The sequence below is a fragment of the Diceros bicornis genome, chromosome 1 (genome assembly GCF_020826845.1).
Source record: "Diceros bicornis minor isolate mBicDic1 chromosome 1, mDicBic1.mat.cur, whole genome shotgun sequence".
Classification (NCBI taxonomy): Eukaryota; Metazoa; Chordata; class Mammalia; order Perissodactyla; family Rhinocerotidae; genus Diceros; species Diceros bicornis.
The window spans coordinates 53,459,402-53,482,845 of NC_080740.1; the positions used below are offsets into that span (position 1 = coordinate 53,459,402).

Below are 23,444 nucleotides of genomic sequence, written 5' to 3' on the forward strand. Positions count from 1 at the left end.
TCTGAATAAAATGGGGACAGAAGGAAAGTACCTCAACATAATAAAGGCCATATATGACAAACAGCTAATATCATCCTCAATGGTGAAAAACTGAAAGCTATCCCTCTAAGAACAGGAACCAGACAAGGATGCCCACTGTCACCACTCCTATTTAACATAGTACTGGAAGTCCTAGCCACAGAAATAAGGCAAGAGAAAGAAATAAAAGGGATCCAAATTGGAAAGGAAGAAGTGAAACTGTCACTATTTGCAGATGACATGATTTTATATATAGAAAACCCTAAAGAATCCACCAGAAAACTGTTAGAAGTAATAAATGAATACGGTAAAGTTGCAGGATACAAAATCGACATACAAAAATCAGTTGCATTTCTATACACTAACAACGAAGTAGCAGAAAGAGAAATTAAGAATACAATCCCATTTACAATTGCAATGAAAAGAATAAAATACCTAGGAATAAACTTAACCAAAGAGGTGAAAGATCTATAGACCAAAAACTTTAAAACATTGCTGAAAGAAATTGAAGAAGACACAAAGAAATGGAAAGATATTCTGTGCTCTTGGATTGGAAGAATTAACATAGTTAAGATGTCCATACTTCCTAAAGCAATCTATAGATTCAATGCAATCCCTATCAAAGTTCCAACAACATTTTTCACAGAAATGGAACAAAGAATCCTAAAATTTATATGGAACAACAAAAGACCCCGAACAGCTAAAGGAATCCTGAGAAAAAAGAACAAAGCTGGAAGTATCACACTCCCTGATTTCAAAATATACTACAAAGCTATAGTAACCAAAACAGCATAGTACTGGCACAAAAACAGACACACAGATCAATGGAATGGAATTGAAAGCCCAGAAATAAACCCACACATCTATGGACAGCTAATCTTTGACAAAGGAGCCAAGAACATACAATGGAGAAAAGAAAGTCTCTTCAACAAACGGTGTTGGGAAAACTGGATAGCCATATGCAAAAAAATGGAAGTAGACCCTTACCTTACACCATACACAAAAATTAACTCCAAATGGATTAAAGACTTGAATGTAAGACCTGAAACTATGAAACTTCTAGAAGAAAACATAGGCAGTATGCTCTTCAACATTGGTCTTAGCAACATATTTTCAAGCACCATGTCTGACGGGGCAAGAGAAACAATAGAAAAAATAAAGAAATGGGACTACATCAAACTAAAAAGCTTCTGCACAGCAAAGGAAACCATTAACAAAACGAAAAGACAACCTAACAATTGGGAGAAGATATTTGCAAACCATACATCTGATAAGGAGTTAATCTCCAAAATATATAAAGAACTCATGCATCTCAACAACAAAAAAACTAACAACCCAATTAAAAAATGGGCAAAAGACCTGAACAGACATTTCTCCAAAGAAGATATACAGATGGCCAACAGACACATGAAATGATGTTCAAAATCACTATCAGGGAAATGCAAATCAAAACTACAATGAGATATCACCTCACACCCGTCAGAATGGCTATAATTAACAAGACAGGAAACAACATGTGTTGGAGAGGATGTGGACAGAAGGGAACTCTCAGACACTGCTGGTGGGAGTGCAAACTGGTGCAGCCACTATGGAAAACAGTATGGAGATTCCTCAAAAAATCAACGATAGAACTACCATATGATCCAGCTATTCCACTGCTGGGTATTTATCCAAAGAACTTGAAAACACCAATGCGTAAAGATACATGCACCCCTGTGTTCATTGCAGCGTTATTCACAATAGCCAAGACTTGGAAGCAACCTAAGTGCCCATCAAGGGATGAATGGATAAAGAAGATGTGGTATATATACACAATGGAATACTACTCAGCCACAGGAAACGATGAAATCCAGCCATTTGTGACAACATGGATGGACATTGAGGGTATTATGCAAAGTGAAATAAGTCAGAGGGAAAAGGTCAAATACCGTATGATTTCCTTCATTAAGTAGTAGATAATAACAACAATAAACAAACACATAGAGACAGAGATTGGATTGGTGGTTACCAGAGGGGAAGGGGGAGGGAGGAGGGCGAAAGGGATAATTTAGCACATGTGTGTGGTGATGGGTTGTAATTAGTATTTGGGTGGTGAACATGATGTAATCTATGCAGAAATAGAAGTATAATGATGTACACCTGAAATTTATACAATGTTATAAACCAATGTTACTGCAATAAACAAAAAATTTAAAAATAAATAAAAAATAAAAAAGTGTAAAAACAGAAAAAAATAAAATAGTTAGAAAAAAAAGAAAAATAGGTTAAGGATTCTTAAAATAAAAACTACAAATGACCAATTAATATTAGTAAAATGTACAACCTTTCCTGTAATGATGTAAGTGCCATTTAAAAAAAGATACTATTTCTAGCTTATTAAATTGGCAAATATTTTAAAGATTATAATATTCAATGCTGGATTGAGATTGAGAATTTATATCCAATGCTACTTGAGAGTACCTGAGTGTAAATCAGTGAAACCTTTCTGGAGAAAAAAATTGCAAAACATATCAAAAATTCTATAAAGTGTAAACCCTTTGGCCCACTAATCACTCTTCTATGAATTTATCCTCATCAAATAATAAAACAAGTTCATAAAGACATATATAAAAGATGTTCACTGTAACATCTTTAACAATAGTGAGGGAAAAAATCTGAAAACAAATGTCCAAAATTGCAAAATTCGTTAAATAAACTATCGTATATTCATACAATGAAATACTATGCAACCATTGAGAATTATGATGTATTTCCATATTTATTGACATGGTAGTGTGTTTATAATATAGTGCTAAGTGAAAATAAACAGGTTACATAACAGTGCGTAAAGTATGACATCTTTTAAAAAACATAAATTTCTACACACATATTTGGTTGGGGAAAGTCTAGAAGTATACAGACCAAAATGTTAATAGTAATTTCTTCTGTATTGTGAGAGTTGGGAAAATCTTAACTTCTCCTTTTTGTTTATCATGCATTTTCTACTTTTTCTATAATCATTATGTATTCTTTGTATAATTAAAACTATGAAATGAAAAAAAAGAAATTAAACTGAAAATGTAGTAAACAAATCGGATCCTCAATAAACTCTAGTTCTCTCCAGGTACCAATGAAATAATTTTTTTCCTTCGAGAATAGTTATAGATGTTACATATCATATGATTAGGATTATCTAAATAACAGCAACAATAATTAACATTAACAACATTTGTTGACAGTTTGTTCAAGGCCCTGTGCTAAGAACATTTCCACCACTACCTCATTTAATCCTCCAGCCCCAGAAAATAAATACTGTTAATGTTGTTTTATGGCCCAGTAAACTGAGGCACAGAGATTACGTGACTTGCCCAAGGTTACAGAGCTAATTAGTGACAGAGATGGGTTTTAAACGTAGTCTATGTGATTTCAGAGCCCCTTCTTATAAACACTATACTATACTTGCTTTGAAATTTAGGTCACCATTTTTTTTTTAAGAGCTGTTCATTAGAAATAAGATACCTTGGGCCGGCCCTGTGGCTTAGTGGTTAAGTGCGTGCGCTCCGCTGCTGGCGGCCCGGGTTCGGGTCCCGGGCGCACACCAACCCACCGCTTCTCCAGCCATGCTGAGGCCGCGTCCCACATACAGCAACTAGAGGGATGTGCAGCTATGACATACAACTATCTACTGGGGCTTTGGGGGGAAAAAATAAATAAATAAAATCTTTAAAAAAAAAAAGAAATAAGATACCTTAGTTGACCCTGGGAAAGGAAATTGGCTGAATAGGGAAAACAAATAGAAGCAGATTTACTTTTCACAGTAAATTCTCTTACCTTTTAATTTTGTACTAGGTATGCTGGTATTATTTATTACCTAGTTTGAAATGAAATTTAAATTTTAAAATAATTAAAAAGCACTATATAATGTTTTTATTTTCTCCCAATTCAAGGTGAATTTTGGCCTTGGCATATCTTCAAACAACATTAAAACTGCAGCTGCCAATGCCTTGTAGATACCTTAGGATCCACTGTACAAGGAACACATCCCTAACTTGGGTAGACTGGCTATTAAAAGGTGGTGATAAACATGGTAAATCCTTAGAATTTTTCAAGTTTATCCCTAATTATCATTAAAATTTGGATAAACTAAAAATAATGAAGAGGATTATCCTAGGGGGGCTTTCAGTTCTAACAATCTATAAATTTTAATTTTTCTGAATTAAAGATATAAAGACAGAGAAATATAGTAACTATCAACCGATAACATTACTTACAAATCCTTTTGGAGTTACATTAAAGTAATTTCCTAAAACTGTATTATAATTTATGTGAATTTCCCAAAAATAAGTCCTTAATCTCTTAACATACATGAACTACATCTGCCAACAATCCGTTTAGCTTTGGGTATTTTTTCCTTGCATTTTTGGGGTGTTGAACTTGAGGCAGGACCACCTCAGCAAAAATGGGACTCTTGGAAAAGATATTCTGCAAGTGAGGTGTCAAATTGCCTGAAAAGAGAAAAAAATATGTATATAAGAAAACAGAGAAATTAGTCTAAAATCAAAATAATCAAATTGCTATGTGGTCTGCATAAAATTACTAAAAAGGGAGCATAACAATTATTTTAATTTTTTTTTAAGTTGAACAAGAAATTTTCTGAATATAGCATAAAAAATTAAAGTTTCCCTGGTAATCTGTTGATAGTACATAGGCAGTAGAGAATGTAAAACCATCAGATTCATTTTCTTTTCTCCAAACATAAGACATAATATATAATGCTATCAGGAAAAGCACATTCAAACTTTTACATATTTCCATATGGGTATCTACATGGTTTAACTAGCAAGTGTTCATCAACAAATCCTTACTCAAAACAGTAAAATATTAAAATTATTTAGAAATAGAAATAGTGCAAAGAAGAAACAAGGCTATAGAGTAGTAGCAGAATGGAAATAACTATAAATAGGAGGGGAGAGAGCTAAGTTCTAGACCAGTTTTGCTATAACTAGTTCTGTGACCTTAAGCAAATCTCTTCCTTTTCTATGCCTCAGTTTCCTCATCTGTAAAACGACGGAATTGATCCTATCATCTCTAAGGTTCCTTATAACATTAATCTTATAGCCAGAACTTTAAAGATGACACAAAAAAATGTGATGCTTTAAGGCTCTAAACTGTATCTATAATGAATACTTATCCAGATTTCATGGTTTTCATAGTTGTTCACAGTACCTTCTTCATGAACCTGTAATTACATGTTTATGTATAGCATCCCCACCACAAAAAGGGCTCCTCAAGCTCCACATTCAGAAATATATTCTTAAAAAAACCAAATCATTAAACTTCCATGAGCAAGGCTAGCCATCAAAATGTTTTAGTCAAAGCAGATCATCAAATAATTCAGCTCTCATCAAATATTTTTTGAATATGTTATTTACTATCTGGATATCTACTGTCGTTTAAAAAAATGTCTTCTCAGTAAATAATTGATTTTCTTTTTTCTTTTTTCTTTTTTGTGAGGAGATCAGCCCTGTGCTAACATCTGCCAATCCTCCTCTTTTTTTTGCTGAGGAAGACTGGCCCTGGGCTAACACCCATGCCCATCTTCCTCCACTTTATATGGGATGCCGCCACAGCATGGCTTGCCAAGCAGTGCATCGGTGAGCACCCGGGATCTGAACCGGCGAACCCCGCGCCGCCGCAGCGGAAGGCGCACACTTAACCGCTTGCACCACCGGGCCGGCCCCATAATTGATTTTCTATCTCCAAATGCTTTAAAAAAGCATTTAAATCAATTCTATTATTTAAAAGTCCTCTTTGAGACATGCCAATATTTGTAGAAGCCAAAATTTTAAAACTTTCAAGCAAATTAAAGTACCTTCCTATTGTACTATTCTTCTTAGTATCAACCATCAACATATGGCTTAGCTATTTGCATCCTGGCAGAGAAAATATTATTTTCAAAAACAGTGGAGAATTTTCTACTTTCTTTATCAGCTCAAGGCATCCATCTGCTGCCACCTAGCAAAACAATATGCTTCCCTGTTCTTATAAAGAAAAAACTAAATTTGAAAATCAAGCAGAATGGATCTGGCAATATTTATTTTAGGCATTTGAGAGTATATTTCAGTAATACCTACCTACTTTTAAAACAATTTTATGAAGTAGATCCAAATCAGAGCTGCTAGGAAGATAGGGATTTCCAGTGGCCATCTCAATGATCATACAGCCCAAAGCCCAGATATCCACAGGTCTGAAACAGACAAGAATAAGTCACTTTTTCATGGGGAAATATATAAAATATCTTTTCTAAAAAAACTTTTAAAATAAAGTTCAGGCCAAAGAAGAAAGAATGGTTAAGTGGTATCATTTATAAATTTTTACTGTAATGTCATATGCCAACTTTAGGACAAATATTAAATATTATTACATTTTATTAATAACATTAAATAGCTTACACTTAAATTCTATGATAACAACTATTGGGTCAATGAAGAAATCAAAAAATACCTGGAGATAAATGAAAATGACAATACTACATACCAAAATTCATGGAATATAGCATAGGCAGTTTAAGAGGGAAGTTTATAGCACTACAGGCCTACCTCAAAAAACAAGAAAAATCTCAAATAAACAATCTAACAACATACCTAAAGGAAGTAGAAAAAGAACAAATGAAGGCCAAAATTAGTAGAAGGAAGGAAATAATAAAAATCAGAGCAGAAATAAATGAAATAGAGACAAAAAAGACAATAGAAAGGATCAATGAAACTAAGAGCTGGTTCTTTGAAAAGATAAACAGAATTGACAAACCCTTAGCTAGACTCTCCAAGACAAAAAGAGAGAAGCCTCAAATAAATAAAATCAGAAATGAAAGAGGAGAAATTACAACAGACACCACAGAAATACAAAGGATTATAAGAGAATACTATGAAAAGCTATATACCAACAAACTGGATAATCTAGAAGAAATGGATAAATTCTTAGAATCATACAACCTCCCAAAACTGAATCAAAAAGAAACAAAAAACCTGAATAGCCCAATCACTAGTAAGATCAAAACAGTAACCAAAAACCTCCCAAAAAATAAAAAGTCCAGGACCAGACAGCTTCCCTGGTGAATTCTAACAAACATTCAAAGAAGATTTAACACCTATCCTTCTCAAACTCTTCCAAAAAACTGAAGAGGAGGGGATGCTTCCTAAATCATTCTATGAGGCCAATATTACCCTGATAGCAAAACCAGAAAAGGACAACACAGAAAAAGAAAATTACAGGCCAATATCACTAATGAATAGAGATAGAAAAATCCTCAACAAAATATTAGCACATCAAATGCAACAATACGTTAAAAGGATCACATACCATGATCAAGTGGGATTTATTCCAGGGATGCAGGGATGGTTGAACATCCACAAATCAATCAATATGATACACCACATTAATAAAATTAGGAATAAAACTCACATGATCATCTCAATAGGTGCAGAGAAAGTATTCAACAAGATACAGCATCCATTTATGATAAAAGCTCTCAATAAAATGGGTATAGAAAGTACTTCAACATAATAAAGCCTATATATGACAAACCCACAGCTAACATCATACTCACCAGTGAAAAACTGAAAACTATCTCTCTAAAAACTGAAAACTACCTCTCTTTATCATCTCTAAGGATGCCCACTTTCACCACTCTTATTTAACATAGTATTGAAAATCCTAGCCAGAGCAATTAGGCAAGAAAAAGAAGTAAAAGGGATACAAATTGGAAAGGAAGAAGTAAAACTGTCACTATTTGCACATAACATGATTTTTTATACAGAAAACCCTAAAGAATCTATCAAAAAACTTTGAAATAATAAATGAATACAGTAAAGCTGCAATGTACAAAGTGCAATACAAAAATCAGTTGCATTTCTATACACTAACAACGAAATAGCAGGAAGAGAAATTAAAAATACAATCTCATTCACAATCGCAACAAAAAGAATAAAATACCTAGGAATAAATTTAACCAAAGAGGTGAAAGGCCTGTATACTGAAAACTATAAAATATTGTTGAAAGAAGTCAAGGAAGACACAAAGAAACAGAAAGATATTCCGTGCTCATGGATTGGAAGAATTAACATAGTTAAAATGTCCTTACTTCCTAAAGCAATCAACAGATTCAATGCAATCCCTATCAAAGTCCCAATGACATTTTTCATAGAAACAGAACAAAGAATCCTAAAATTTATATGGAACAACAAAAGACTCTGAATAGCCAAAGCAATTCTGAGAAAAAGAAGAAAGCTGAAGGTATCACACTCCCTGATTTCAAAATATACTACAAAGCTATAGTAATCAAAACAGCATGGTACTGGCACAAAAACAGACATATAGATCAGTGGAACAGAATCAAGATCCCAGAAATAAACCTGCACATCTATGGACAGCTAATTTTTTTTTTCTTTTTTGAGGAAGATCAGCCCTGAGCTAACATCCAATGCCAATTCTCCTCTTTTTGCCAAGGAAGATTGGCCCTGGGCTAACATCCGTGCCCATCTTCCTCTACTTTATATGGGATGCTGCCACAGCATGGCTTGTCAAGTGGTGCGTCAGTGCGCGACCGGGATCCGAACCTGTGAACCCCGGGCTGCCGAAGTGGAGTGCGTGCACTTAACTGCCAGGCTACCACGCCAGCCCCTGGACAGCTAACTTTTGACAAGGGAGCCAAGAACTTACAGTGGAGAAAAGAAAATCTCTTCAATAAACGGTGTTGGGAAAACTGGACAACTTCATGCAAAAGAATGAAAGTAGACCATTATCTTACACTGTACACAAAAATTAACTCAAAATGGATAAACACTTGAATGTAAGACCTGAAATCATAAAACTCCTAGAAGAAAACACAGGCAGTGCACTGTTTGACATTAGTCTTAGCTGTATCTTTTTGAATACGATGTCTCCCCAGGCAAGGGAAACAAAATTAAAAATAAACAAATGGGACTATATCAAACTAAAAAGCTTCTGCACAGCAAAGGAAACCATCAACAAAACAAAAAGACAACCCAATAATTGGGAAAAGATATTTACAAATCATATATTTGATAAAAGGTTAATATCCAAAATATATAAAGAATTTAGACAACTCAACAACAAAAAAACAACCAAATTAAAAAATGGGCAAAGTATCTGAACAGACATTTTTCCAAAGAAGATATACAGATGGCCAACAGGCACATGAAAAGATGTCCAACATCACTAACTATCAGGGAAATGCAAATCAAAACTACAATAAGATACCACCTCACGCCCATGAGAATGGCTATAAATAACAAGACAAGAAATAACAAGTGTTGGAGAGGATGTGGAGAGAAGGAAACTCTCATACACTGCTGGTGGGAATGCAAATCGGTACAGCTACTATGGAAAACAGTATGGCGATTCCTCAAACAATTAAGAATAGAACTACCGGAGTGACGTCAGCATCATGGCAGAGTGAGCTTTCCCGTGAATTCTTCCCCCACAAGATACAACAAAAGTAACAGCCACAGACCAACAACGGAATCCCAGACAGTGAAAAGCTGGAGCGGAGGGATCCACACTGCCGCACATCTGAGAGCGGAACGTGCTGGGCCCCCGGAGGAAGTGGGGAGAGGTAAGGAGAACTCCGCTCCCTCCCCATCAGATCAGTGATCCGGTCCGCGCGGCTCCCAGAGAGGGGGGAGGGGCGGCCCTTGGTGGGAAACTGTAGCTCTTCGGGCTCTCTCAGCCAGTGGGAAACTCCCGCACAGAGGGCTCAGAGGAGCCACAGGGCTACCATCAACATCTGAGCAACCCAGAGAGCGGATAAAGAGGGGCAAACGAGAAGCCTCCCACGTCAGGGACCCAGAGGGCAAAAGAGAGAGCTCCCCCCTCCCCGCAACCCGGAGTCTGCAGCTCGACCAGATCTAGCGGTCCGAGGCAGACCTGAATAAACTGGACTGGACCCGTGGATCGCAGTGGGGAAAAGAAACAAAACAAAACAAAACAAAACTGCGGATCGCAGCAGAAAAACTGGGGCAGAGCGCAGGGGGCTTAGACTACACAGCCCTTTACCACCAGACAGTGGCGGCAGGTGGAAATTGCAACCAGAGACTTCCAGGATGAGGAAAATCAAAACCAACACAGGAACCACAATGCAAAAATATATGAAATCACCAGACCAGAAACAAAATGACAAGCACCCAGAAATCAACCCCGAAGACACAGAAATCCATAAACTAAATGACAGAGATTTCAAAATAGCTATCATAAAAACACTCAACGAAATACGAGACAACACAGACAAACAATTAAATGAGATTAGGAGTTTCTTCACAAAAGAGATTGAAATCATAAAGAAAAACCTATCAGGGCTGATGGAGATGAAGAACACAATGGAGGAGATAAAGGAGAATCTGGAATCTTTAAAGAACAGAGCTGACAATATGGAGGAAAGAATTAGTACTTTAGAGGATAGGAATACAGATACACTCCAGATGGAAGAAGAGAGAGAACTAAGACTAAAAAGAAATGAAGAAAGACTCCGAGAAATATCGGACTCTATTAGAAAATGTAACATAAGAATTATAGGTATCCCTGAGGGAGAGGAGAGGGAAAGAGGAACAGAGAGCCTATTCAAGGAAATAATAGCTGAAAATTTCCCAAATCTGGGGAAGGAGCAGGAAATACCAGTAAGCGAAGCCAACAGGACTCCTATATATATTAACAGACAAAGGCCTTCACCACGACACCTAGTGGTAAGGCTAGCCAGGGTCAACGACAAAGAAACAATATTAAGGGCAGCTAGACAAAAACAAAAAATAACGTACAAAGGAACTCCCATCAGGCTCTCAGCGGATTTCTCAACAGAAACTTTTCAGGCTAGAAGAGACTGGAATGATATATTCAAAATACTAAAAGACAAAAACTTTCAGCCAAGAATACTCTATCCAGCAAAAATATCCTTCAAATATGATGGAGAAAGAGTAACTCTCCCAGATAAACAAAAGCTAAGGGAGTTCATGGCCACGAGACCGCCACTACAAGAAATACTCAAGAAGGCCCTCAGGCCTGAAAACAAGAAGAGAAAGGGAACACAAAGCTTGGAGTAAGGAGAAAAGTAGGTAGACAAAATCAGAGAAATAGTAGATCTTTACCGGAATAGGTTAGCAACCACTTAAATACTAAACTCAAAGATCAAAGGAAGAAACTCACCAAAAATAAATTTAACCTCATCACTGTAAACATACAGCCACAACACAAGATAGAATAAGGTATAACAAGAGCAACTTAGAAGGGGAAGAGGAAAGTGACTGAATTGACTTAGTATAAGGAAATAGGAGGCTATCAGATAATGGACTATCTCATACAGAAGATTTTTCGCCCAAACCTCAAGGTAACCACTAAACAAATAATCAAATTAAAACCACATATGATAAACAAAGAGAAAACTAGAAGAATCATAAGACAGAACAACCAAACTGAATTGGCAGTCCAAAACAAATGGGACAAGAAACAAAGGAAATGCAAAAGAACCAGAAAATAAGTGACAAAACAGCAACATTCAACCCTCATATTTCAATAATTACCCTAAATGTAAATGGATTGAACTCTCCAATCAAAAGATACAGAGTGGCAGGATGGATTAAAAAGCAAGACCCAACAATATGCTGCCTTCAGGAAACACATCTTAGCACTAAAGACAAGCACAGGCTCAGAGTGAAAGGATGGAAGACAATACTCCAAGCTAATGGCAAACAAAAGAAAGCAGGTGTTGCCATACTCATATCAGACAAAGTAGACTTCAAGATAAAACAGGTTAAGAAAGACAAAGAAGGGAAATATATAATGATAAAAGGGACACTCCATCAAGAAGACATATCACTTATAAATATATATGCACCCAACATAGGAGCACCAATGTACATAAAACAACTATTAACAAACCTAAAAGGAGAAATCAACAACAACACAATAATAGTAGGGGATCTTAACACCCCACTTACAGCAATGGATAGATCATCCAGACAAAAAGTTAATAAAGAAATATTAGACTTAAATGAAAAACTGGACGAGATGGACCTAGTAGACATATACAGAGCACTCCACCCAAAAACAGCTGACTACACATTCTTCTCAAGCGCGCATGGAACATTCTCTAGGATAGACCATATGTTGGGAAACAAAGCAAGCCTCAATAAATTTAAGAAGATTGAAATCATAACAAGCATCTTTTCAGACCATAAGGCTATGAAACTGGAAATGAACCAGGAAAAAAAAACTGGGAAAGTGACAAAAATGTGGAGATTAAACAACATGCTACTGAACAACCAATGGATCATTGATGAAATTAAAGGAGAAATCAAAAACTATCTGGAAACAAACGAAAATGATAACATGCCATATCAAACCATATGGGACGCAGCAAAAGCGGTCCTGAGAGGGAAACTCATAGCGATACAAGCCCACCTTAACAAACAAGAAAAAGCCCTAATAGGCAACCTTAAATTACACCTAACAGAACTAGAAAAAGAAGAACAAACAAAGCCCAAAGCTAGCAGAAGGAGAGAAATAATAAAAATCAGAGCAGAAATAAATGATATTGAGACCAAAAAAACAGTAGAAAGGATTAATGAAACAAAGAGTTGGTTCTTCGAGAAGATAAACAAAATAGACAAACCCTTAGCCAGGCTAACTAAGAAAAAAAGAGAAAAGGCTCAAGTAAATAAAATTAGAAATGAAAGAGGAGAAATTACAACGGATACCATGGAAATACAGAGGATTATAAGAGAATACTATGAGAAATTATATGCCAACAAATTGGACAATCTAGAAGAAATGGATAAATTCTTAGACTTATACAACTTCCCAAAATTGAACCAAGAAGAAATGGAGAATCTGAATAGACCAATCACAAGTAAAGAGATTGAAATAGTAATCAAAAACCTCCCAAAAAATAAAAGTCCAGGACCAGATGGCTTCTCCAGTGAATTTTACCAAACATTCAAAGAAGATTTAATACCCATCCTCCTCAAACTATTCCAAAAAATAGAGGAAGATGGAACACTTCCTGAATCATTCTATGAGGCCAACATCACCCTGATACCAAAACCAGACAAAGACAATACAAAGAAAGAAAATTACAGGCCAATATCGCTGATGAACATTGATGCAAAAATCCTCAACAAAATATTGGCAAACCGAATACAACAATATATTAAAAAGATCATACACCATGATCAAGTGGGATTTATACCAGAGACGCAGGGATGGTTCAACATCCGCAAATCAATCGACGTGATACATCACATCAACAAAACAAAGAATAAAAACCACATGATCGTCTCAATAGACGCAGAGAAGGCATTTGACAAGATACAACATCCATTTATGATAAAAACTCTCAATAAAATGGGAATAGAAGGAAAGTACCTCAACATAATAAAGGCCATATATGACAAACCCACAGCTAACATCATACTCAACGGGGAAAGACTGAAAGCCATTCCTCTGAGAACAGGAACGAGGCAGGGCTGCCCACTCTCACCACTCCTGTTCAACATAGTACTGGAGGTTTTGGCCAGAGCAATTAGGCAAGAAAAAGGAATAAAAGGAATCCAAATAGGTAACGAAGAAGTGAAACTCTCACTATTTGCAGATGACATGATTGTATATATAGAAAACCCTAAAGAATCTGTTGGAAAACTGTTAGAAACAATCAACAACTACAGCAAAGTTGCAGGGTACAAAATCAATCTACAAAAATCAGTTGCATTTCTATATGCTAATAATGAACTAACAGAAAGAGAGCTCAAAAAGATAATACCATTTACAATTGCATCAAAAAGAATAAAATACCTAGGAATAAATCTTACCAAGGAGGTGAAGGACCTATACAATGAGAACTACAAGACATTATTGAGGGAAATCTACGATGACATAAAGAAATGGAAAGATATCCCATGCACGTGGATTGGAAGAATAAACATAATTAAAATGTCTATATTACCTAAAGCAATCTACAGATTCAATGCAATCCCAATCAGAATCCCAATGACATTCTTCACAGAAATAGAAAAAAGAATACTAAAATTTATATGGGGCAACAAAAGACCCCGAATAGCTAAAGAAATCCTAAAGAAAAAGAACAAAGCAGGAGGCATCACAATTCCTGACTTCAAAACATACTACAAAGCAATAGTAATCAAAACAGCATGGTACTGGTACAAAAACAGACACACAGATCAATGGAACAGAATTGAAAGCCCAGAAATAAAACCACACATATACGGACAGCTAATTTTCGACAAAGGTGCTAAGGACATGCAATGGAGAAAGGAAAGTCTCTTCAATAAATGGTGTTGGGAAAACTGGACAGCCACATGCAAAAGAATGAAAGTGGACCATGTGCTATCGCCATTCACAAAAATTAACTCAAAATGGATCAAAGACCTGAAGGTGAGACCTGAAACTATAAAACTCATAGAAGAAAATATAGGCAACACACTATTTGACATTGGGTTTAAAGGAATCTTTTCGGATGACATGCCTACCCAGACTAGGGAAACTAAAGAAAAAATAAACAAGTGGGACTTTATCAGACTAAAGAGCTTTTATAAGACAAATGAAACCAGAATCAAGATGAACAAACAACCAACCAGCTGGGAGAGAATATTTGCAAAACATACATCTGACAAGGGGTTGATCTCCATAATATATAAAGAACTCACACAATTGAACAACAAAAAAACAAACAACCCGATCAAAAAATGGGCAGAGGAAATGAACAGACACTTCTCCAAGGAAGATATACAGATGGCCAATAGGCACATGAAAAGATGCTCAACATCACTAATCATCAGGGAAATGCAAATCAAAACAACACTAAGATACCACCTCACGCCCGTTAGAATGGCTATAATCACCAAGACAAAAAACAACAAATGTTGGAGAGGATGTGGAGAAACAGGAACCCTCATACACAGCTGGTGGGAATGCAAATTGGTGCAGCCTCTATGGAAAACGGTATGGAGATTCCTCAAAGAATTAAAAATAGAGATGCCCTATGATCCAGCCATCCCACTACTGGGAATCTATCCAACGCACCTGAAATCAACAATCCAAAGAGGCTTATGCACCCCTATGTTCATTGCAGCATTATTCACCATAGCCAAGAAGTGGAAGCAACCTAAGTGTCCCTCGACTGACGATTGGATTAAGAAAATGTGGTATATATATACAATGGAATACTACTCAGCCATAAAAAAAGACAAAATCGTCCCATTTGCAACAACATGGATGGGCCTGGAGCGTATTATGTTAAGTGAAATAAGCCAGAAAGAGAAAGACAAACACTGTATGATCTCACTCATATGTGGAATATAAACCAACACATGGACAGAGAAAACTGGACTGTGGTTACCCGGGAAGTGGGGGTGGGGGGTGGGCACAAGGGGTGAAGGGAGTCATATATGGGGTGATGGACAAACAAAAATGTACAACCCCAAATTTCACAATGTAACTACCACATGATCCAGCTATTCCACTGCTGGGTATTTATCCCAAGAACACGAAAACATGAATGCGTAAAGATATATGCACCCCTATGTTCACTGTAGCATTATTTACAATAGCCAAGACTCAGAAGCAACCTAAGTGCCCATCAAGGGATGAATGGATAAAGAAAATGTGGTGTATACATACACAATGGAATACTACTCAGCTACAAAAAAAAGACAAAATCTTACTTTTTGTGACAACATGGATGGACCTTGAGGGTATTCTGCTAAGTGAAATAAGTCAGACAGAGAAAGTCAAATACCTTATGATTGCACTCACAAATAGAAGATAAAAACAACAACAACAAACAAACACATTGATACAGAGATTAGATTGGTGGTTACCACAGGGGAAGCGGGGCTGGGGGGGAGGAGGAGGGCAAAAGGGGTGACTGGGCACCCGTGTATGGTGATGGATGGTAATTAGTCTTTGGGTGGTGAACATGATGTAGTCTGTACAGAAACCAAATTATAATGATGTACACCTGAAATTTATATAATGTTATAAACCAATGTTACCTCAATATAATAAAATACAAAGTTTACATAGAAAGGCAGTAGACCCAGAATAGCCAACACAATGTTGAAGAAGAACAAAGTCAGTGGAAAGATATCGTCTGATTTCAAGACATACTATAAAGCTACAGTAATCAAGACAGTGTGGTATTGGTGAAAGAATAGATAAATAGATCAAGAGGATAGAATAGAGAGTCCAGAAATAGACTCAAACAAATACACTCCACTGATCTTGGACAAAGGAGCAAAAATAATTTAGTAGACAGAGGAAAGTCTTTTTAACAAGTGATACTGGAACAACTGGATATCCATATGCAAAAAAAAAAAAAAATGAACCTAGATATAGACCTTACACCTTTTACAAAAATTAATTCAAAATGGATCACAGACCTAAATGTAACATGCAAAACTATAGAACTTTCAGACAATAATATAGGAGAAAATCTAGATGATCTTGGGTTTGGTCATGAATTTTTAGATACAACACCAAAAGCATAAACCACAAAAGAAAAAATATAAGTGGTACAGCATTAAAACTGAAAACTTCTGCTCTGTGAAAGACACTGTTAAAAGAATGAAAAGAGAAGCCACAGAGTTGGAGAAAATATTTGCAAAACATGTATCTGATAAATGACTTGTGTTCAAAATATACAAAGCATTCTTAAAACTCAACAATAAGAAAAGAAACAAACAATCAAATTAAAAATTGGGCAAAATATCTGAACAGACACCCCACCAAAGAAGATATACAGATGGCAAATAAGCATATGAAAAGATGCTCAACACCGTATGTCATCGGGGAATATAAATTTAAAAAATAATAAGATAGATACCACCACACACCTATTAGAATGGCTAAAATCCAAAACGCTGACAACACCAAATGCTGATGAGGATGTAGAGCAACAGGAACTCTCATTCATTGCTGGTGGGAATGCAGAATGGTACAGCCACTTTGGAAGAGAGTTGAACAGCTTCTAACAAAGCTAAACATAGGTTTACCATACAACTCGGCAATAACTGCACTCCTTGGTATTTAGCCAAATGAGCTGAAAAACTTATGTCCACAAAAATACCTGCACATGAATGTTTACAGCATTATTCATAATTGGCAAAACTTGGAAGTAAGAAAGCTGTGCTCCATTAGGTGAATGGATAAACAAACCGGCATACATATATACAATGGAACATTATTTAGTGATAAAAAGAAATGAGCTTTGAGTCATTAAAAAAAGTGGAGGTACCTTAAATACCCATTGCTAAGTGAAAAAAGCCAGTCTGAAAAGGCTACATAATGTAGGACCCCAACTACATGACATTCTGGAAAAGGCAAGAGTATAGAGACAGTAGAAAGATCAGTGGTTTCCATGGGTTCAGGGAGAAGGAGGGAAGGATAAAAAGGTAGAGCACAGAGGATTTTTAGGGCTGTGAAACTATTCTGTATGATACTGTAATGGTGGGTACATGACACTACATATTTGTCAAAACCTATAGGAAATACAACAAAAAGAGTAAATGTAATGTAAACTGTGGCCTTTAATTAATGATAACATATGAATATTGGTTTACCAATTCTAACAAATGTACCAAACTAATGTAAGATGACAATAATAGGGAAAGTGTGCTGTGGGGTGGGGTAAAGGGAGTATACAGGAACTCTGTACTTTCTGCTCAATTTTTCTGTAAACGTAAAAGTGCTCTAAAAAAGTAAAGTCTAGGGACCGCCCCGTGGTGTAGTGGTTAAGTTCGTGTGCTCTGCTTTAGCGGCCTGAGGTTCTCGGGTTTGAATCCCTGGTGCGGACCAACGCACCACTTGTCAAGCCATGCTGTGGTGTTGTCCCATATAAAGTAGAGGAAGATGGGCACGGATGTTAGCCCAGGGCCAATCTTCTTCAGCAAAAAGAGGAGGATTGGCATCGGATGTTAGCTCAGGGCTGATCTTCCTCTCACACACACACAAAAAGTAGTCCATTAATTAAAAAAATTAAGAGACAAATAAAGCAAGATTCTGTACAATATATATAATATGCTCCTATTTCTGTTTAAAAGGAAGGAGATATGTGTGTGTATGCATGTGTGTTTGTGTGTATTGCTAGATAATGATTTTAAGGAATAAATGACTTAACTGTAGTGTATACAATTTTTCAAGTCCAAATTACAACAAAAACTGGATGATATAATAGGAACTTATAAGTTTGCTTATTTCACAAGTTTTAAGAACTTAATAGAAATTTGTAAGTTTTAGTAAGAATCACTAAACTTAAGACCAAGTTTTAGCCTTCAAAAGCCTTAAGTAAATTAGTTTTAAGCACTCTCCCCACAGTATGAAATTCCTAGTCACTTCCACTACCTCCAACAGAGGTACTAAAAACATTCTTACATAAATCAGTTCACTTTTCCCCAGCTTGATCTGAACTTTCACAGTTCAATTTAGTAAGGGAAGGCATAATCTGCAGAAATGTAAAGCATCTAGGCAGGCCCTTCAAAGAGCAATGGAAGACAGAATACATGTAGTTGATCGCCACTGTAGCGCTAATCTTAAAGCACTCCCTCATTATCTGAAATATGAGCAAGCCCTAGTCTAACATGCAAGGATTAGAGGAGGATTAAAAAGAAGCGCAGGGGGATGAACTTTTATCATGATAGAATGAGGAGATATGCTGACCTACTCTCCAGTGAAACAGGTGAAAATTACGGAAAAAACTCCCACAACAATCAAAGCCTCTGGAAATAGTCCTAAGGGCAAACAGCAAATTAAGAAATATTTATTCAAGAAAATCTATAAAAATTTGTTAAGAAAGATGAGTCTGTGGTATTTGAACCAAGACCACCCTCTCCCTCCTCCATTCCAGCTCAGTGAGGCAAAGACTCTACCTTACACAGTTCTAGCCAAGAAAATAGGGCTTCCTTTTCCCCTAGCTCCTAGTCAAAAGGCTTTATTCCCAGGAGGAGCAGAACTGCAGCATTTCTCATACTGCCCCCAGCTACCTGTTGCTGAGGCTAAGTCCTGGAAGAGTGTAGCCAAGAGGTGAGGTCCTTTCTTCTGACCAGCCCCCACTCATAGAACATTGGCTCTACCTTGGGTGTGGCACACTGAGAATACTGGGGCCCTAACTGCCCTTGCCCTGTTCCATGAGGCGGTGTTTCCACACCAGGCAAGGTTAGCTCAGAGAACTTCAGGCTGCTGCCTCCCCACATCCAACTGAGCGCTCAGCTCCTAGAGCAGGAATGTCACTTAGAGAGAAGATTGCCATTAACCCATCCCAGGTCCGGAAGCCTGGCTCAGAGATTTTGCCTGGGAGAAGAAGCAGACCATAAAACAGACAGCTTCTAATCTCTTCCAAAGGAATTGACTTCATTTGCAACAGAGTGTGGAGAAGTTCAAACTTAAGGGTGCTCTTAAGAACAGTGGAGGATGTAGTAAAAGGCAATTGGGAAGAGATTTCATGGATTTAATGAAGACACAGCCTAGACTATAGGCCAGCTAGTTTGCAGGAAAGAACCAGAAAATAAAACAATTGGGAGGAGCCCTCCTGGGGTCAGAACAAATAGTAAATACTGACTACAGAAACTATTCCTTGAAAGGACTTTAATTTGATTTAAGCCCTAGGGCAATGTTGAAAACAATAGAGCAATCAGCCATCAATTTAGTGGCGTTTAATAGCTAGGCATGGTCAGGGAAAGACAGAAAGATAAACCTACTGATACCACCATCATCCCAGAGTGACTATGCGCCTACTCATAGCTGTGCCTCTCTGAGGAGCAACTACAGAGACTTAACACTGTGGGGGTGTGAGAGGACAGACTTCACTAAAATAATCCATCCAGTCACTATAATATAAACAAATAAATAACAATAATAAATCCTGGGGTGGGGGGGGAGCAATCAGGAGTTCCTACAATATTTTATGTAAAATGTTCAGGTTCCAACAAAAAAATTATGAGACATGTAAAGAAACCTGTGAGGTATGACCCATACACCAGAAAAAAAGGAGGCAGTACAAACTGCCTGTAAGACTAAACAGATGTTGGATTTAGCAAAAAAATACTTCAAAATAACCATTATAAATATTCACAGAACTAAAGGAAAGCATTAATAAAGGAAGATATGATGACAATGTCACATCAAATAGAGAACATCAATAAAGAAATAGAAGTTATTTAAAAAAAATAACCAAGTGGAAATTCTAGAGTTGAAAAGCACAATAACTGAAATTTAAAAATTCATCAGAGAGGCTCACATATTTGAAAAGGCAGAAGAAAGATTTTGTGAACTTGAAGATAGATCAATAGAGATTATTCAAGCCAAAGAATAGAGAGAAAAAAAGAACGAAAAAAAAAATTAACAGAGCCTCAGACATAGGACACCATTAAGTACACCAACATACATAAATGGGACTACCAAAAGGAGAGGAGAGACAGAAAGGAGAAGAAAAAATAACAGAAGAAATAATGGATGAAAATGGCCCAAATTTATTGAAAAACAATAACCAAGAAGCTCAATAAACTCCAAGTAAGATAAATGCAAAGAGATCCACAGACACATCATAGGTAAAATGCCAAAAGTCAAAGACAAGGAGAAAATCTTAAAAATGGTAAGGGAAAAATAACTCGTCACTTACAGAGAAATCTCCATAAGACAACAGCTGACTTCTCAATAGAAACAATGTAGGCCAAAAGGCAGTGATACAACATATTCCATATGCTCAACAGAAAAATTAACCAAAAATCCTATATCCAGCAAAGTTATCTTTAAAAAATGAAGGCAAAATAAAGACTTCCCTAGATAAACAAAAACTGAGAGAATTTGTTCCTAGCACTCCTGTCTAACAGGAAATACTAAAAGAAGTTCTTCAGGCTGAAAACAAGTGACCTCAGACAGTAATTCAAATCCACATGAAAAACAATGAGCAGAAGTAAAGGTACTTTTGTTGTTATAAAAGACAGCATAAATTCATATCTTTCTCCTTTATTCTCTTGATTGATTTTAAAAGCAATTATAAAATAATATGCATATAATATATTGTTGGGCCTATAACATGTAGAAATGTAATATATGTGCAACATATTTGCCAACAACAGCAAAAAGAAGGTAGGAGGGAGAAAAATTGTATTTGGCTATGGAAATGACTATAGATGGTAAAGTAATCAGTATAACAATGTATTGTTGGGTTTATAACATTAATAGATGTAATACGTAGAGCAAAAATATCACAAAAGGAGAGAAAAGGGAATATAAGAATAGCTACATAAGAAATATAGGAATATAAGAAAAGCTATATAAGAATAACTTTTCTATGTATATATCACTGGAATTAAGCTAGTATAAATCTGAAGCTGATTCTGATAATTTAAGGTGTATACACTAAACAGGAGAGCAACCACTACAAAAAACTCTCAAAAATGATAGTAAAAAAAAAATCATTAAAGAAATTAAGTTAATACATTACAAAATATTCATGAAATGAAAAAAGAAAGCAGTAGGAACAGAGGGGGAAAAAACATGAGAAACACAAATAAAGTAAAATGGTAGATGTAAATCCAACTATATCAATAATAACATTAAATGTAAATAGATTAAAAATCCAATCAAAAGGCAGAGATTGTCAGCCTGAATTAAAAAAAAAAAAAACATGATTCAACTATATGCTGTTTACAGGAGACACAATTTATATTCAAAGATACAAATAGATTGAAAATAAAAGGAATGAAAAAGAAACATCATGCAAACAACAACCAGAAGAAAGCTGGAGTGGCTATAATAATATCAGACAAAGTAGACTTCAAACAAAAAATGTTACTAGACATAAAGAGGGTCATTTTATCATGATAAAAGAGTCAATTCATCAGAAAGCTATAACAATTATAAACAAATCTAGAACAACTAGACAGAAGATCAAAAAGGAACTGGAAGACTTGAACAACACTATAAACCAATTAGACCTAATAGACATCTACAGAATATTCCATCCAATAACAGAATATACATTCTCTCAAGTCACATGGAACATTCTCCAGGATAGACCATATGGTAGACCATAAACAAGACTCAATAAATTTAAAAGAACCAAAATGATACAAAGTATATTCTCCTATCATAATGGAATAAAATCAGATATAAATAACAGGAAAATTTTAGGAAATTCACAAGTATCTGGACATTAAACAGCACACTACTAAACAACCAATATGTCAAAGAAGAAATCAAAAGAGAAAACAGAAAGTCCTTTGAGATAAATGAAAATAAAGACACATAACAAAATTTATGGGATGCAGGTAAAGCAGTGCCTAGAGCAAAATTTATAACCGTAAATGCCTATATTAAGAAAGAAGACCTAGGGGCAGCCCAGTGGCACAGTGATTAAGTACATGCACTCCGCTGCTGGCCGCCCAGGTTCAGATCCCAGGTGTGCACCGATGCACTGCTTGTCAGGCCATGCTATGGCGGCATCCCATAAAAAAGTGGAGGAAGATGGGCACGGATGTTAGCCCAGGGCCAGTCTTCCTCAGCAAAAAAACAGGGGAATTGGCATGGATGTTAGCTCAAGGCTGATCTTCCTCACACACACACACACATAAAAAACAACACTTAGAAAGAAGAAAGATACCAAATCTATAACCTAACTTTCCACCTTAAGACACTGGAAAAAGAAAAGCAAACTAAAACTACAGCAAGCAGAAGAAAGAATATAATAAAGATTAGAGTGAAAATTAATGAAATATGGGGCCGGCCTAGTGGCGTAGTGGTTAAGTTCGTGCACTCCACTTCGGTGGCCCGGGGTTCTCGGGTTCAGATCCCAGGTATGGACCTACACCACTCACCAGCCCTGCTATGGCAGCAACCCACATACCAAATAGAGGAAGACTGGCACAGATGTTAGCTCAGGGCCAATCTTCCTCACCAAAAAAATTTTAAAAAGAAAAAGAAAATTAATGAAATAGAGAATTTTTAATAATAGAGAAAATCAATGAAAACAAAAGCTAGTTCTTTGTAAAGATCAACAAAATTGACATTTAGCTAGAATGACTAAGAAAAAAGAGAGAAGACTCAAATTATTAGAATCAGAAACGAAAGACGTAACATTACTACCAACCTTACAAAAATAAAAAGGATTATAAAAGAATACAATGAACAATTGTACACCAACAAATCTGATAACTTAGATTAAATGGACAGTTTCCTAGAAAAATGCAAACTACTGAAATTGGCTCAAAAAGAAATAGATAATCTAAATAAGCCTATATCAAGTGAAAAAATTAAATTAGTAATCAAAAAACTAGACACAAAGGAAAACTCAGGCCCAGATGGCATCACTGCTGAATTCTACCAAACATTTAAAGAACTAATACCAATTCTTCACAAACTCTTTCAAA

The 23,444-nt window shown here is 36.1% G+C and overlaps 1 protein-coding gene across 1 annotated transcript in view; it reads right to left on the bottom strand.

Moving 5' to 3' along the window:
• CDKL3 (cyclin dependent kinase like 3) overlaps positions 1–23,444 on the bottom strand; it is a 58,464-nt gene that overhangs the window by 15,454 nt on the left and 19,566 nt on the right. Inside the window, exons 4-5 of the mRNA XM_058540446.1 lie at positions 6,132–6,244; positions 4,363–4,502 (exon numbers count right to left, since the gene is read on the bottom strand). Coding sequence (XP_058396429.1) covers positions 4,363–4,502; positions 6,132–6,244 — 253 coding nt within the window. The remainder of the gene's footprint in view (positions 1–4,362; positions 4,503–6,131; positions 6,245–23,444) is intronic.